We start from the raw sequence: 16,364 nt of genomic DNA on the forward strand, positions 1-16,364 counted from the left end.
CCCAGGCGCTCCTCAATAGGATGAGGAGAATTCAGATATAATACAAAGCTAGAGTTAACAGTGAGCACCCTACCCCCACACCCCCCCACCTCCACCCAGACCTGGATATATTTGGTAATGTTGATACCATTGTATAAACATTTATAACTATAAAATTACAACCTCAACAAATAATAATTAAATATAAATATAGTAATACAAAATAACAAGGGAGAAACAACCCCGCTCCTAAAGACAGAGGTAACATTGAATAAGGTAACTACCTCCCCCCACCAACATTAACCAAACCCCCCAGCTTTTATTTTTATATATATTATATACACACACATACACATATACATACATCCCACATATATACATAATAAAAGAAAACAACCCCAAGGGGGGGGAGAAAATCAAATCCCTCTCCCCACCCCCCCATGATGATATTAAACAGTAAGATAAGAGAAAAAAAATGGGGAGGATATAAACCAAAGCGGGGGGAAAGGCCAACCAACATCCATTATGTCTTACAGTTTATCTAAGAGAGTCCAAGAATTCCTTAGCCTTTTCTGGCGATCCGAAGTTATATATGGATCCTTCATGGTTAAAGCGTAGCGTCGCTGGGTAGCGTAAGGAGTACTGAATATTTAAGTCCCTTAAACGCTTCTTCGCCTCGTCGAATGTCTTCCTCTTTCGGACCAGAGCAGGGGAAAAGTCCTGGAATAACATGATCTTGGATCCTTTATAGATCATAGCTTGGGGGTCTTTTCCAAGATTTCTCGAGGCTTCTAGGAGTATCTGCCTTTCCTTGTAGCTCTGCAGCCGGAACAGGACCGGGTGTGGGCGCTGGTTCGAGCCGGGCCCGCATATTGCGACTCGGTAGGCCCATTCTAACCTTACCTGGCCTGATCCAGCTTCCAAATTTAAAAGCTGTGGCAGCCACTGCTCGAGAAACACTGTAAGCTGGCCTTCCTCTTCCCGTTCGGGAAGGCCCAGCAAACGAATATTTTATCGGCGACCTCGATTATCGAGGTCGTCAATGTGATTCTCTAAGGTCCGGACTCGCTGTTCAAGAGTCTGGACCTGATCCACGGCCGATTGCGCTGTAGTTTCGGAGGTCGCGGCCTTTAGCTCCACCCCTCCGACTCGCGCTTGATTTCCTGGATGTCTCGGTCGTGCTTCTGCAGCGCGGCCGAGAGTGAGTCCCATCGATTTCGGGATTCTTCGATGAAAGCGTCGATCTTCGCGCCCAGTTTGGAGATCATTTCTACAAGGCTTGTCACTGTAGGTAAGTCCCCCGGGGCGGCTGTGGACGCCCCAGCTGCAGCTGGAGAGGGTGGGGGAGGAGTTCCTGCTTGTTGAGAGCTGCGGGCTCCCTTCCCTTTGGTCATTTTTACTAAAGATTAGATTGTTTAAATTTGATATTAAACAACTAATTAAATTAAACAGCTATTATAAATGATTTGGTAAGTGTGGTGGGGGTGGGTGACCCACTTTACCCAAGTCTTGGGAGGAGCACTGTAGACTCGGACCTGCTGGGTCGCCGCCATCTTGGATCTCCACAATCCCATTCTTAATGGTTCTAGTGCATCAGTGCAAAGATTGAAGCAACCATTTTTCAGCAGATGTACCAAATAGATTCAGAACATACTTGAGAAGCTCAGCAAGTCTTGCAGCATCTGTGGAGAGAGAAATAGAAACTGTTTCGAATCAAGTATAACTCTTCTTCAGAACTGATGGCTGGAAAATGGTGTTTTTTATCCTGCAGACAGAGGGGGTGGTGAAGTGAGTGGAACAGATTGTGAGTATGCCTAGAACAAAAGACAAAGGGAATGCTAATGTTGGTGGAGGGAAATTAGAGATGCATAATGGGTGTAAATAAAAATGTAAAAAGGGAGAAACTAGGCCCACTCCACTCAGAGCAAGACAGCAAGAAACAAACAAGACACAGCCACGTTATGGATGGAGGTTTCTAATCAAAATGGAGGACAGAGGCCATGCTATGAAGTTATTAAAGTAAACATTGAATCCTAGAGGCTCTGAAGTGCCTCAATGGAAAATGAGGTGTGTTCCTCAAGTTTGTGTTGAGCCTTATTGGAATGGTGCAACAGATCTACGATGAAAATTTTAGAATGAGAGCAAGATGATTTATTGAAATGGCAAGTAACTGGAAGGTCAGGGCCATTCTGACTGGCTACCATTTTTCAGCACCTTTCAGTTCTGAAGAAGCATCATGTTCAACTTGAAATGTTAACTCTATTTTTCCTATCTCCACAGATGCCACTGGACAGGCTGAGTTTCTCCAGCAATTTCTGTTTATATCTCAAATTTCCAGAATTTGCAGTATTTTGCTTTATTTATGATCTGAAAGCAGATCACTCTCTGCTTCTAGCATCACAGGTAGCAGTCCTCAGTCAATTTGATTCATTCACTATGATATAAGGAGTCAGATCAAGTTACTGGAAACTGCAAAATGAGTGGATTCAGACAACATCATGGCAGTACTAACAAACATTTGGGCTCCAGCGTTGACCATAGCCATACCTAAACTGTTCCAGTACAGCCAGAAGACAGCCTGAAAATGTAGACAATTACCCAGGAAATCTTGCTCACAGAAAGCAGCAGAAATCCAATCCGACTAATTACCATCCTGTCAGTGATCACCAATGTAATGGAAGGTGTCACTTATAATGCTCACAGGCAGCACTCATTGTCTTGGACCAAACATGGATGAAAGAACTGCATTTCAGAGGAGAGGTCACAGTGACTGGCTTCGAAATCAAGAACACATTTTTATGAGTTAACGTCAAGGATCCCCAGCAAAAATTGAAGCCAGTGGGTATCGGTGAAAACCTGTTTACTGGTTGGAATCATACCTAACACAAAGAAAAATGGTTGTAGTTATGGGAGGATGATCATCTCAGTAACTGAGCATCGCTGCAGGAGTTTTCAGGGTAGAATATTAAGCTCAATCAGATCGGCAACTCCATTAGTTATTTTTCCTTGATCATCAGAGATTGGATCCAAAACCCATCCATCTGCATAGAATTACACACACTTCACCACCAACATACGGTGGCAGCAGGTTGTACCATCTACAGGATGCACTGTGGCAATTCGCCAAGGCTCCTTGAATAGCATCTTTCAAAGCCTTGACCTTGATCACCTAGAAAATAGCAAGGGCAACAGATAAATAGAGAGGTGGGACATACCATAGGTGCTTCACTGGAAACTCTCACTGATGATGCTACCTAGTCATGGTGATGAAACGTCTGAAAACAAACCTTACAGCTCAGCAAGCTAACTTACATACCATCAAGCTGGGCTACAAATCTCAAAAATCACTAGGACAACAGATGCATGGGAACACCACCACATCAAAGTTCTCTGCCAGGCCATATGCCGTCCTGACTTAGAACTATATCCCTTGGAACTATTACACTTCACTGTTGCTGGAAATCAAAATCCAGGAATTCCCTCCCTAACAACACTCTGGGTGTCCCTACACCACAGGACTGCAGTGATTCAAGAAAACAGGTCACTACTACTCTCTCCAGAGCAATTAAGGATGAGCATTAAATGCTGACATAGTAATGCCATCCATAAGTTGTTGAATAGGACTTGAACCCAGACTATCTGGCATGAAGATAGTATCCCTATCTCCTGAGCAACAGACCCGATTTCATTATGATAATGCTTACATCTGAGTGATTTAGTTTGTAGTTATAGTGAACACTGGAGGGGAGTAAACACTGTGGTTTTCTCTTGTATCGTATTTGTTATTTTTGACAAAATCATCTGGAGGGTAAGGAAACATAAGCAGCTAGTTTTTAATAATATCAGTTTGCGTAGTTATTCAAATGTATAATTGAATAATATAAGTTGTAATGGTTTGAGGTATTTCGAAGGCCTGACCTTGACGCATGTCATTGATCTGACTGTGGTGAACTCAGGAAGTCGAACTCCACTGAAGTGTGTAGCTGATAGCATTTCATGATTTGCTGGATTTGTGTTTGCTGCTGAAATATGTAGGGTAGATATTGCTGTTGATAAATAGGTTTGATGACAGATCATGTTTGTTGTTACTTTTTGGAGTTTGACCATGCGAACACAAGATTCCACCAGTAAATATCCCCACAATTTGGAGATCAGTTGACTAACAGCTCCAAGGTTGTTTTACAAGATTGTAAACAGAATAAGTCAATATTTAGTCAGTCAACCCCTAAATTTAGCAGTGGCTCAAACATGAAACCATCCAAAGACCTCTCTGTTGCTTGTGCAGAATTTGAATATTGCTGAAAAGACAGAATGGTTGCCAAAACTCAATCAGAGCAATTTATACTACAGGAGAAAAGGATTGCTTCTTGTGTTAACTCTTACAAGTACATGCACTATCCTTAGCTGCTTCTGTTCTGGGCAAGGTAAAACATCTTGTCATGGGCTATGTTATCTGGTCCTAGGTCACTAGTAATGTGGCAATACTGTTTTCTTTTGTAAATGGTTCCTGTATGAATAATTTTATAATTTGCTAATTAATACATCTAGCACACAATGTTTGCTGTAGATTCTGGTATGTACATCGCCCTTGATCAGAAGCAAAGACTGATTCCAGAAAGGAGCGTTGGTCCTTCGATGTCTATCCAAACCTCAATGGACAGGTAAAGTTACGGAGCCTCCATTTGTCCCATTTGAGTTAAATCCATCACCTTTTTCTTTTTTTAGGTCAGCGAAGTCCTCTGAATGACTACCACCGCTCCAAAGGTGTACAACTAGTCCGTCCATCTTATTGGACACAAGAGATGCCTTTCTCAGAAGAGGATTGTGCCATTCACTGTACCAGAACACTCTCATGCAGGTAGATAGCTCTTATGAATTGGTGCCCTTCTGAGTTATTTGCTCTCCACCTTGTCCTTGCACCCCAGTAATGGCTGGTATTTCTGGAGCTAGAGCTGGGTTGACCAAATGGGCTTCGTTCTTGATGTGATACGATTTCTACCTGATACAGAGACATAAAGTTGGAAAGCAGCTGATTTTTTTTGTACAGGAGTCATTTATTGAAGTTGGCAGTGAGTTTGCCCCTCAGCAAATGGACATGGGCTGAGGCGGGACTCAGAGTCACAGCCTCTTGTGTTGCTACCTGAAAATACTAAAATTGTCTGAAAATTTTGAAAATGGGGCTGAGTTCTTTTCTCAACTGCCCTTTCTTCCAAACTTCTTAAGCTCAAACTTATCCAAATCTCTGCTGCCCTATCATGCTAACTTTCACTTTCTATTCACTCCTCAACTCAGTTTACCGACTTGCACTGCCTAAATTTAATACATCTTTTTAAATTGCTTCATGACCTTGCCCTTCCTAGTAATCTCAATAATCTCCTCCAGCCTGATAATCCAGTGAGCTCTCTGCAACATTCCTCCAACTTTGGCCTCTTGTCCATTTCCACTTTTCTTTTGACAGCTGTGTGTTCAGTTGCACTGCCCTGAGGCTTTGTCATTTACCCCCTAAACTTGTCTGACTCTCTAATCTTGTTTTCTCTGCTCCTTTTGGACCTTCTTTAAAACCAGTTAAGCTTCTGGTCACCTCTGCTAATATCTCTTCATGTATCTTGCTGTCGATTTCTTTGCTTGTCCACGCTCCTCTGTAGGAGCAGATTCTAAGCAATTTTGGAAAGGAAATTGGACATTTATTAGTAATGGAGGAAGTTGTAGTGCTACGGGGCATAGAAAGCAGCCAGATGTGATGGAAAAGCTGGGGCCCCTTTCTGCACTGTATGATTCTGTGAAGCATGTTTTTCAATGTTAATGGAGCGATACAAATGCAATTTTTTGTTGAAGTGACACCACCAGAACTTTCCTGGGTCTAGATTTCTTTGGGATCATTAGTCTTGACAGTAATCCATCTACTGTTGAGAGATAACCCCACCCATCACAGAGGTGGAAGTGTTTGGGTGTCATAGGAGAGCAATGATCTGCTTCCCTTGTCCTGACACTTCAGCTTAGAGTATTCCCACTGGCATGCCCGTGATGCAGGTACAGTTTCTGGGACAAAATAAGGAAAGGTGACCCACAGAGAGGGTTGGGGAGAACAGAAGGAACAAAATGGTGAATGTGGAAGCGGCCTAAGTACACTTACTATGTCATTTTGTGATCTTTCCATGTTGTGTCCATCAAACCTGCTGGTCCTTAGCAATTATGGATGCCTTGTTTCCTTGCCTTGGGTTACACCTGTGTCATATATCTCTTTCCTGTTGACTGCATTCATTAAGTTCCAACAACTTCTGAAAGACGCTGGCTCTGAAAACTTTGAGATCACATTTGTCTATGCTCTCTATTGTCGGTTGTAACAAAGACTTGGAACACTGGCCAATGAAGGCTGTTTAATCCCTCAAGCTTATTCTGTCATTTCGCTACCATGGAATCATAGAATTTTTACTCTACTAATGGAGACAATTCAGCCCTTCATTACGTCTGTTAGAAAAAAGATTTCAGTAAGGTGATAGCTGATCTGTTTTTCCATTTACCCAGTTTGGTTTTGTAATCTTTAAGATCCCTGCCTAACAAAACAGCATCAATACAGTTTTTAGCTCTTCTACTGGTTCCCAGCTTCAACACTTTTTGAAAGTATTCTGTGACCTTTGCATGAAGATATGTTTTCTGATATTGCCTCTGCCTGCCCCTAACTCTACATTCAAGGCTATATCCCCTTGTCTGGGCACTCAGCATGGGAAATGCTTTCTTTATATGCACCTTTTCACGTCTGTTATTTTAAATCTCTCAATTAGATCATCCCTTAATTGTCTAGAGTTAAGAGAATGCCAGAGTAGTGTATTTACCCTGAACTACTGAATCCTTCTGATGAATTTGTGTTGAACCCCCTGTCAGGACAATACATTCTCTCAGAGCTGCCCAGAACTGTATCCAGTTCTCTAACCGAGATTTAACCAGGAGTTTATTGAACTGGAAGTTAAGTTTCACCTCTTTATATTTCCACCCAGGGCAACATCACGGTCAGCTTTTTAATATATTTTCCTGGAGTCTGGGTGTCACAGAGATCTACTGCACAGAAAAAGCCCTTTTGTCCCATTGAGTCCGCACTGGTCAAAAATAGCACCAAACTAATTCCATTATCAAGCACTTGACCCACAACCTTGCATTGGAGAAAGTGAGGACTGCAGATGCTCCTTGGGTGTTACCTGACCTGCTTTTACAGGACCACACTTTCGACCATAACCTTATATTGCCTTGGCAACACAAGTGCACGTCTAAATTCTTCTTAAATGATATGAGGGTTTCTGCCTCTACTGCCCAGTGAGTTGCAGATTCCGATCACCTTCTGTGTGAAAATGTTTTCCTCACAACTCATCTAAGCTTCCTGTCCTTTACCTTAGATCTTGGTCATTGATTCCTCCACTGAGGGAAAATGTTCCTTCCTGCCTACTCCATCTATGCCCTTAACCTTTTATACATCTCAATCATGTGCTCGCTAAGTCTTCTCTGCTCCAAGGAAACAATCCAGTCTGTCTAATTGGTCTTCTTAATTAAAACTTTCTGGCCCAGGCAACATCCTGGCAAATCCCCTCTCCTCTTCAATGTTATCACATTCCTCCTATAATCTGGTGACCAGAACTGCATGCAATACTCTAGCTGTGGTCTTTTTGGATCACACAGGCTCTCACCTTTGCTATCAGTCTCCCATGTTGGATCTTATCAAAAGCCTTGCTGAAGTCCAGGCAGATGACATCAAAAGCATTGCCCCCATCTACACACCTGGTCAACCTCTTTGAAAAATTCAATCAGGTTGGTCAGACATGACCTCCCCTTATCAAAACCATGCTGATTGTTCTTGATTAATGCCTGCCTCTCCAATTGCAGATTAATTCTATCCTTCAGGTAGGTAAAAACAATGACTGCAGATGCTGGAAACCAGATTTTAGATTAGTGGTGCTAGAAGAGCACAGCAGTTCAGGCAGCATCCTTCAGTCTATTAGTGGTTAGTGATGGGTTTTGGATGTAGGTTTGATCGCTGAGCTGAAAGGTTCATTTCCAGATGTTTCATTACATTACTAGGTAATATCTTCAGTGGACCTCACGCGAAGCAATGCTGAAAATTCCTGTTTTCTATTTATATGTTTGGGTTTCTTTGGGTTAGTGATGTCATTTCCTGTGGTGATCTTATTTTCTGTGGTGAAGTCACTTCCTGTTCCTTTACTCAGGGGTTGGTAGATGGGGTCTAACTCGATGTGTTTGTTGATAGAGTTCCGGTTGGAATGTCATGCTTACAGAGTCATAGAGATGTACAGCATGGAAACAGACCCTGCAGTCCAACCTGTCCATGCTAACCAGATATCCCAACCCAATCTAGTCCCACCTGCCAGCACCCAGCCCGTATACCTCCAAACCCTTCCTATTCATGTACCCATCCAAATGCCTCTTAAATGTTGCAATTGTACCAGCCTCCATCACTTCCTCTGGCAGCTCATTCCATACACATACCACTCCCTATGTGAAAAAGTTGCCTCGTAGGTCTCTATTATATCTTTCCCCTCTCACCTAAACCTATGCCCTCTAGTTCTGGACTCCCCGACCCCAGGCAAAAGACTTTGCTAATTTACCCTATCCATGCCCCTCATAATTTTGTAAACCTCTATAAGGTCACCCCTCAGCCTCTGCTGTAGGGAAAACAGCCCCAGCCTGTTAAGCCTCTCCTTAAAGCTCAAATCCTCCAACCTTGGCAACATCCTTGTAAATCTTTTCTGAACCCTTTCAAGTTTCACACATCTCGTGTATGTCTTTGTTTGGCTTATCCTCGGATGGATGTGTTGCCCCAGTCGAAGTGGTGTCCTTCCTCATCCATATGTGAGGATACTAGTGAGAGAGGATCATGTCTTTTTGTGGCTAGTTGGTGTTCATGTATCCTGGTGGCTAGATTTCTGCCTGTATGTCCAATGTAGTGTTTGTTACAGTCCTTGCACGGTATTTTGTAAATGACGTTAGTTTTGCTCATTGTCTGTATAGGGACTTTCTAGTTCATTAGCTGCTGTTTTAGTGTGTTGGTGGGTTTGTGGGCTACCATGATTGCCAAGAGGTTTGAGTAGTCTGGCAGTCATTTCTGAGATGTCTTTGATTAGGGGAGAGTGGCTAGGCTCTCTGGATGTGTTTTGTCTGCTTGGGTTTGTTGCAGCACGGTGGCACAGTGGTTAGCACTGCTACCTCACAGCGCCAGAAAGTGGGTTCAATTCCCGCCTCAGGCGACTGACTGTGTGGAGTTTGCACATTCTCCCCGTGTCTGCGTGGGTTTCCTTCGAGTGCTCCGGTTTCCCCCCACAGTCCAAAAATGTGCAGGTTAGGTGAATTGGCCATGCTAAATTGCCTGTAGTGTTAGTAGAAGGGGTAAATGTAGGGGAATGGGTCTGGGTGGGTTGCGCTTCGGCAGGTCGGTATGGACTTGTTGGGCCGAAGGACCTGTTTCCACACTGTAAGTAGTCTAATCTAATCTAAAAAATCGGCAGACTGTGTTCATTGGGTGCCCATTCTTTTTGAATACACGTATAGGTGATTTTCCTCTGCTCCTGCATAGTTCCTCTGTGCTGCAGTGTGTGTTGGCTCGTTGAAATAATGTTCTGATGCAGCTTCGTTTGTGGATGTTGGGATGATTGCTTCTGTAGTTCAATATTTGGTCCGTATGTGTTGTTTTCCTGTAGATGCTGGTTTGAAGTTCCCCATTGGCTGTTCACTCCACTGTGACATCGAGGAATGGCAGTTTGTTGGTGTTTTCCTCCTCTTTAGTGAATTTTATGCCAGTAAGGGTATTATTGATGGTCTTGAAGGTTTCCTCTAACTTGTTTCATTTAGTGATGACAAAGGTGTCATCCATGTAGCAGACCCAGAGTTTGGGTTGGCTGGTTGGCCGAGCTGTTTGCTCAAGTCTGTACATTACTACCTCTGCTTAGAACCTTGATATCAGAGATCCCATGGGCATTCCATTGGTTTGTCTGCTGGTTTTGTTGATGAAGGTGAAGTGGGTGGTAAGGCATAGGTCCACTAGCTTGATGATATTCTCCTTGTTGATGAAGTTAGTGGTGTTTGGACTGTGTGTCTTTGGGTCTTCTAATAGTGTAGTTAGTGTTTCTTTGGCCAGGTTAATGTTGATTGAAGTAACAGGGCTGTTAAATAAAAGGAGACCATTATTTCATCCTCTTCTATCTTAGTGTCTTTGATGGTCTTCAGGAATTCTTGGATGGAGTGGCATGAGCCTTTTACTAAGTGTTTTAGTCTTTCGTGTAGTTCCTTGGCCAATCTGTAAGTTGGTGTTCCAGGCAGTGAGACTGGGTCTGAGGGGGATCCTGGTTTGTGAATTTTGGGTAATCCGTAGAAGCGTGGTGTGTTGGATCCGTCAGGTTTCATTTTTTGAAAGTCGGTCTTATTTATTTGTCCAGATTTCTGAAGTTTTTTTGAGTAGAGCTGTGATTTTGGTTCTCTAGTTGTGGGGTTGGGTCGCTCGCCACTTGTTGGTAGATATTGGTATCTGTAAGTAGTGCATTTGCTTTTTCAATGTAGTCTCTTCAATTTAGAATGACTGTCAAGTGTCCTTTGTCTGCAGGTAGGATAACAATGTTTTTATTTGTTTTTAGTCTTTCCAGTGCTTTCCTTTCTTGTGCAACATTTTTATTGCATTTGGACTGTGGACTAAGAGAAAGAAAATACTGCTTTAAACCAAGGAAACTGTGCAAAGAGATGTGGCAGTTTTATAATAATGTTTATTGAAGCACATTGTGATTTGTATGAGAGCAAAAGCCAATATCCTGGAGCTGATGGGCTCTGAACTAAAGAAAAATTGCTGACAACAGTTTTCTGTTTGGCTCCCAACCAGGCTTCGGAAAGTTTGACCAAATCCTTTCACATTACTGACATATCCGGGAATAGAGCGGCTTAATTTTCAGTCCACTACTCAGTTGTGGCATAAAGCATTGCAGGAGCTGCAACCTGAAGTTCAATACTCACATCATTCTCTGTTTTCACTTCATAGCAAGCTGCCTTCAAAAGTCGAAGATAAGCTTACTAATAACAGTAAATTGTCTCTTTTCATGGTGTACTTTTGTCTTTTTTTCCTCCCATTTAGAGCTTTTAACTACAATCTCCAAAGCAAGCAATGCCAGATGTTAGATTGGACCAGTCAGGAAACAGGCACAGAAAGGCAGAGGCACAATCATGTCGACCTATATGAGAAGAAAGGTATGCCTCTCTGAACACTGCCCTTTGACCTGTAAGGGAGCACACAATTTCAAAATTTGTCGAGGTCAACAAATTGGCTGAAGCTTGTTAATACAGAGGAAGTTGCAGGATGGGTGTGTAATTTCAAATGAACTAAGCTGGGCTATATGTTTTGGAAGGGAGAATAATGAAATCCTGTTTTCCTAGGGAAATAAGTTTCTAAATGAGGTAGATGGACAGAGGTCTCTGCAGTCACAGATGCACAAGTCACTCGAAGTAGCAATGCATATTGTTAAACTTGAATGGCTTTTAATTGACAAATGAATTTTAATATTATTAAGTTGTGGGGGTGTGGAAACAGTAAAGTCACATATTGTTTGGGTAATAAGACAATAATAACAGTATCATCGAGGTGCAAATAAATTCAAAACTGCAGATGTACAAATCACTTAAGTAACGATGCAAGTTAGGAAGGTCGTAAGAAAACTAAACCAGCATTGATGTTCATATCTGGAGGGATAGATTTGAAAATCAGGGTGCCATGGTGACCTTGTACTGAATATTGGCCCCACCATAGTCAATGTACAATTCTAGATATAGCTGGATTGGAGAAGTTGCAAAAATGATTTATGAAGACAACAAACGTTAAGTTACACCTGGACAGAACATTTTTTTTTCTCTATAGAAAAGAGAAGGCTATTAGGTGATTTGGTAGTGAGCTTCAAAATGTTGAAAGTGTTTGAGTGGATTGATTTGGAAATGCTTCCATTGTAGAGAATACAAAAACCGGGCAGACTTGTATGTGAAATAATCACTAATAAATGGTCAAGTGCTCTCAAGATACATTTTTATGCGATCATTAATGCAAACGTGGAATTGCAAACGCAGGGAGTAGTTGAGGTGGAAAGTATAGATGTACTGAAGGGGAATTTAGATAAGCTCCTGGGGAAAAATGAATACAAGATACGCTGATGTTACATGAAGAGAGTTATGCAGAGGCCTGTGTGGAGCACAAATACTGATAATTGGGCTGAATGGCTTACTTATGTGCAAAGTTAAAAATCACACAAGACCAGGTTATAGTCCAACAGGTTTAATTGGAAGCACACTAGCTTTCGGAGTGACGCTCCTTCATCAGGTGATAGCTTCCAATTAAACCTATTGGACTATAACCTGGTGTTGTGTGATTTTTAACTTTGTACACCCCAGTCCAACACCGGCATCTCCAAATCATTACTTATGTGCTGTAGACACAATATAATCTGACATATCCGGACACTATTATGAGCCGTATAAAACTGTGTGTAATTCCACCCACCATTGTGAGAGATGGTGCACATTACTCTTTTTGTTAGTGGAATAACCTACTGGGTTTCCAACTACAAAGATTGCACTCAACTCTCCCAAGCAGGACTGTAGTTCAAACCCATCACAGGTCAAGCACTGTTTCCCTTTACCAATTGCTTTTCTTTCTTGGGATGTGAATATCACTGGTTGTTGCCAGTGTTGCCCATCCCTAATTTGTTGCCCATCCCTAATTGTCCTTCAGGCCTTGGTGGTGGTGTGACACTGACCTGAGCAACTGAGTGGCTTGCTTCACCAGTTCAGAGGGCACTTAAGAGTCTTTTGGTTTGGGTCTTTTGGTCTGAAGTCATCTGGAGACAAGACTGGGTAAGAATGGCAGATTTCCTTCCCTAATGAGCTTTAGTAAACCCGTTGGAGTTTTGCAACAATCCAATTTCCAACCATTATTATTGTGTGGTTCAAACGCATGTTTTTGAAGAGTGGTCATACGGTTATCTGAATGACTAATCCTGTAATTACCATTACTGTTCCCAATTGTGGTTCATGCCAGACTTGAATATACAATGGCCATATACATATTAGGGGAAAACATCTTCCTTTTGAGTTTCCCTTTAATATGATGAAAACAAAACTGGTATTCCATTATAGTGGCTGAACCTAATCTAATAATGACTGCTAGTTATCTGAAAGAGCAGTATTATTGAGTTTTGAAGAATGGTTTTGTTTGGTTTGGCATATATGCTGGATTTGTCCAGCACTTTCTGTTTTCTTTCAGTATTATTGTTTGTGGTTAACTAACATGTAGACTACAGGCAGCATTTGCCTCTTTCTACATCCTAACCTTTGTCCCAAATTCCTCTTGTAGACTATATGCGAGAATGCATTGTGAACAAGGGAGTCACATACAGGGGATATAGGTACATAACCAAAAGTGGGAAGATGTGCCAGCATTGGAGCTCTAATGTGCCTCACGAACACAGGTATACACACGTCTTTGCTTTTAACCTCTGTTCCCTGTTGCTAACTAATGTAATAATTATCAGATGTGCCCAATTGGGATTAGTTTAGATTTTGGAAAGCACTCCTCATGAAAAACCAGTCCAATTAAAGATGATAGGTAACAGGCTCACTTCAAGGCATTGTGCAGAGAAAACTCTTTTTCAGCAAAGTCCCAAGGTTTAGGAGATTTTTTCTCATCCTGAGGCATACAATGAAGGAATAAAGAGATTGGATCTTTCTGTACAGGTGCTAATGGATGCTCAAGGGTATTCCTGGGATATAGTAAATGTATGTTTCTTGTCCCAGAATAATCTGCATCACAGATGCATTGCAGACACCTGCTTGTTCTGAGGAGGGGGTCACTCGATCCAAAACGTTAGCTCTGATTTCTCTCCACAGATGCTACCAGACCTGCTGAGCTTTTCCAGCAATTTTTTGTTTTCATTTCTGATTTATAGTATCCATAGTGGTTTTCAGGTTTATCTTGGGCCTGTGCCTGAGTACGGGTGAGAGACCGATGCCAACCTCTGCCATTGTAGCCTCCTGTTGGTTGCTTTCCACAAATTCTACAGCCTGTGCTGATGGGTAGCAATGGGATACATCAAAGATTCACCTGCTTCATCTTGAGCCTTGTCCTTGTATTGTGCAGAATCTCTGGTCTTGGGCAGCCATTTTGCTTTTTTTCATTTCCACCCAATGAGGACAGCAAGATGGCATTTCATGTCAACCCTGAGACCAGGGTGTTAGACTCCTTGCAGTTGCTAGAAAGGAGCTGAATGCCTGTTTCTGGACTCATTAATTTTGCTGGACATCCAGAAGTTGAGTCTAAACATGATTTACATCATGCCTTATCAGGGATCCTTGCTGAAGGTTGCCTCCAATTTTTTTTAATGTTACTCACCTGAATGTAGAGCAGGGAGTACCTGGTTTTTGAAGCAATTGAAGGAATGCTCATTCTTCTCCAGATTGCTTTTTCTTCCCATCCAGACTTAGCAAATGCTCTCAGCAAGGCCCAGGCTGGTTGATCTTGATGCACTCCTTCAAATTGCAACCTAGAGATAATTTGCCATTGCACTGTCCTCCATTACATTGCAGGATATGTTTTGCATTTACAGCAAACTGATTTTTTAGTCCTGATTTTCACCTCTGAAGTGGGGATCATGGATCAAGCCATTTTTTAAGTTCATGATTCTGTTTCCTGCCCTGCAATGCCCAGCCCATGCTAAGTTCAAATGGGCCGGTGAACACAGAACATAGATCATTACAGCGCATTACAGGCCCTTCGGCCCACGATGCTGCACCGACTTGTAAAACCAATCTGAAGCCCGTCTAACCTACACTATTCCATTATCAACCAAATGTTTATCCAATGACTATTTAAATGCCCTTAATGTTGGCAAATCCACTACTGTTGCAGACAGGGCATTCTGCACCCTTACTACTCTCTGAGTAAAGAAACTACCTCTGACATCTGTCTGATATCTATTGCCCCTCAATTTAAAGCCATGATCCCTCGTGCTAGCCATCACCATCTGAGGAAAAAGGCTCTCACTGTCAATCCTATCTAATCCTCTGATTATCTCGTATGTCTCTATTAGATCACCTCTTAACCTTCCCTCTAACGAAAACAGCCTCAAGTCCCTAAGTCTTTCCTTACAAGATCGTCCCTCCATGCCAGGCAAAATTCTAGTAAATCTCCTCTGCACCCTTTTCAACGCTTGCACATCCTTCCTATAATGCGGCAACAAGAACTCTACACAATACTCCAAGTGCAGTTGCAACATGACCTCATGGCTCCGAAACTCAATCTCTGTACCAATAATAGCTAACACACCGTACGCCTTCTTAACAACCCTATCAACCTGGGTGGCAACTTTCAGAGATCTATACACATGGACACCGAGATCTCTCTGCTCATTCACACTACCAAGAATCATACCATTAGCCCAATACTCTGTATTCCTGTTGCTCCTTCCAAAGTGAATCACCTCATACTTTTCCGTAATAAATTCCATTTACCACCTCACAGCCCTGCTCTTCAGCTTATGTATATCCCTCTGTAACCTGCAACATCCAGGAGAAAGTGAGGTCTGAAGATGCTGGAGATCAGAGTTGTTCCTGATGAAGGGCTCTGGCCCGAAACTTCAATTCTCCTGCTCCTCGGATGCTGCCTGACCTGCTGTGCTTTTCCAGCACCACACTCTTGAACCTGCAACATCCTTCCATCCTTCCAGTAAGGATATAAATCAGACTGATCTCTTTTGTCATTATTGTAGACAGTGACTCGAGTAGAACAGCATGCAATTTTTTGCAAATGAAGCTGTTTTCCTGCTGTTTTCTTTGCTTTGCAAAGTTTTCTCTCTTAAAAGCAAAAGGCAAAATATAGCAAAATAAATGAGATTCTAAATTAAGACTTAAGGTAAAATGTCCTCATAACAGACATGATTTGGAGATGCCGGTGATGGACTGCGGTGTACAAAGTTAAAAATCACACAACACCAGGTTATAGTCCAACAGGTTTAATTGGAAGCACGAGCTTTCGGAGCGACGCTCCTTCATCAGGTGGTTATCCTGATGATGGAGTAGCGCGCAAAAGCTAGTGCTTCCAATTAAACCTGTTTGACTATAACCTGGTGTTGTGTGATTTTTAATCTCATAACAGAAGTATGGAGCTTTGTCTCTGAATTCTACAGTGGTACCTATATCGAATGGGATACTTGGACCTGGTGGAGATGATAGGCATTTCTCTGTCTTATGCCTCTGGGAATCCCATAAACCAAGAAGCCCCAATAACTCCTACCACTGCTCCCCCTCCTACCCCCACCTCTCACCTCACCAGCCACTGAATTGTACTAACTACTGGCCAGCAT

At 42.3% G+C, this 16,364-nt stretch overlaps 1 protein-coding gene across 1 annotated transcript in view; it reads left to right on the forward strand.

Moving 5' to 3' along the window:
* The window catches only part of mst1 (macrophage stimulating 1), an 85,643-nt gene that overhangs the window by 14,416 nt on the left and 54,863 nt on the right, over positions 1–16,364 (forward strand). Inside the window, exons 2-4 of the mRNA XM_043708469.1 lie at positions 4,705–4,837; positions 11,099–11,211; positions 13,361–13,475. Of these exons, the coding sequence (XP_043564404.1) occupies positions 4,705–4,837; positions 11,099–11,211; positions 13,361–13,475 (361 nt within the window). The remainder of the gene's footprint in view (positions 1–4,704; positions 4,838–11,098; positions 11,212–13,360; positions 13,476–16,364) is intronic.

Source organism: Chiloscyllium plagiosum, chromosome 18, assembly GCF_004010195.1.
Source record: "Chiloscyllium plagiosum isolate BGI_BamShark_2017 chromosome 18, ASM401019v2, whole genome shotgun sequence".
NCBI classification, from domain to species: domain Eukaryota; kingdom Metazoa; phylum Chordata; class Chondrichthyes; order Orectolobiformes; family Hemiscylliidae; genus Chiloscyllium; species Chiloscyllium plagiosum.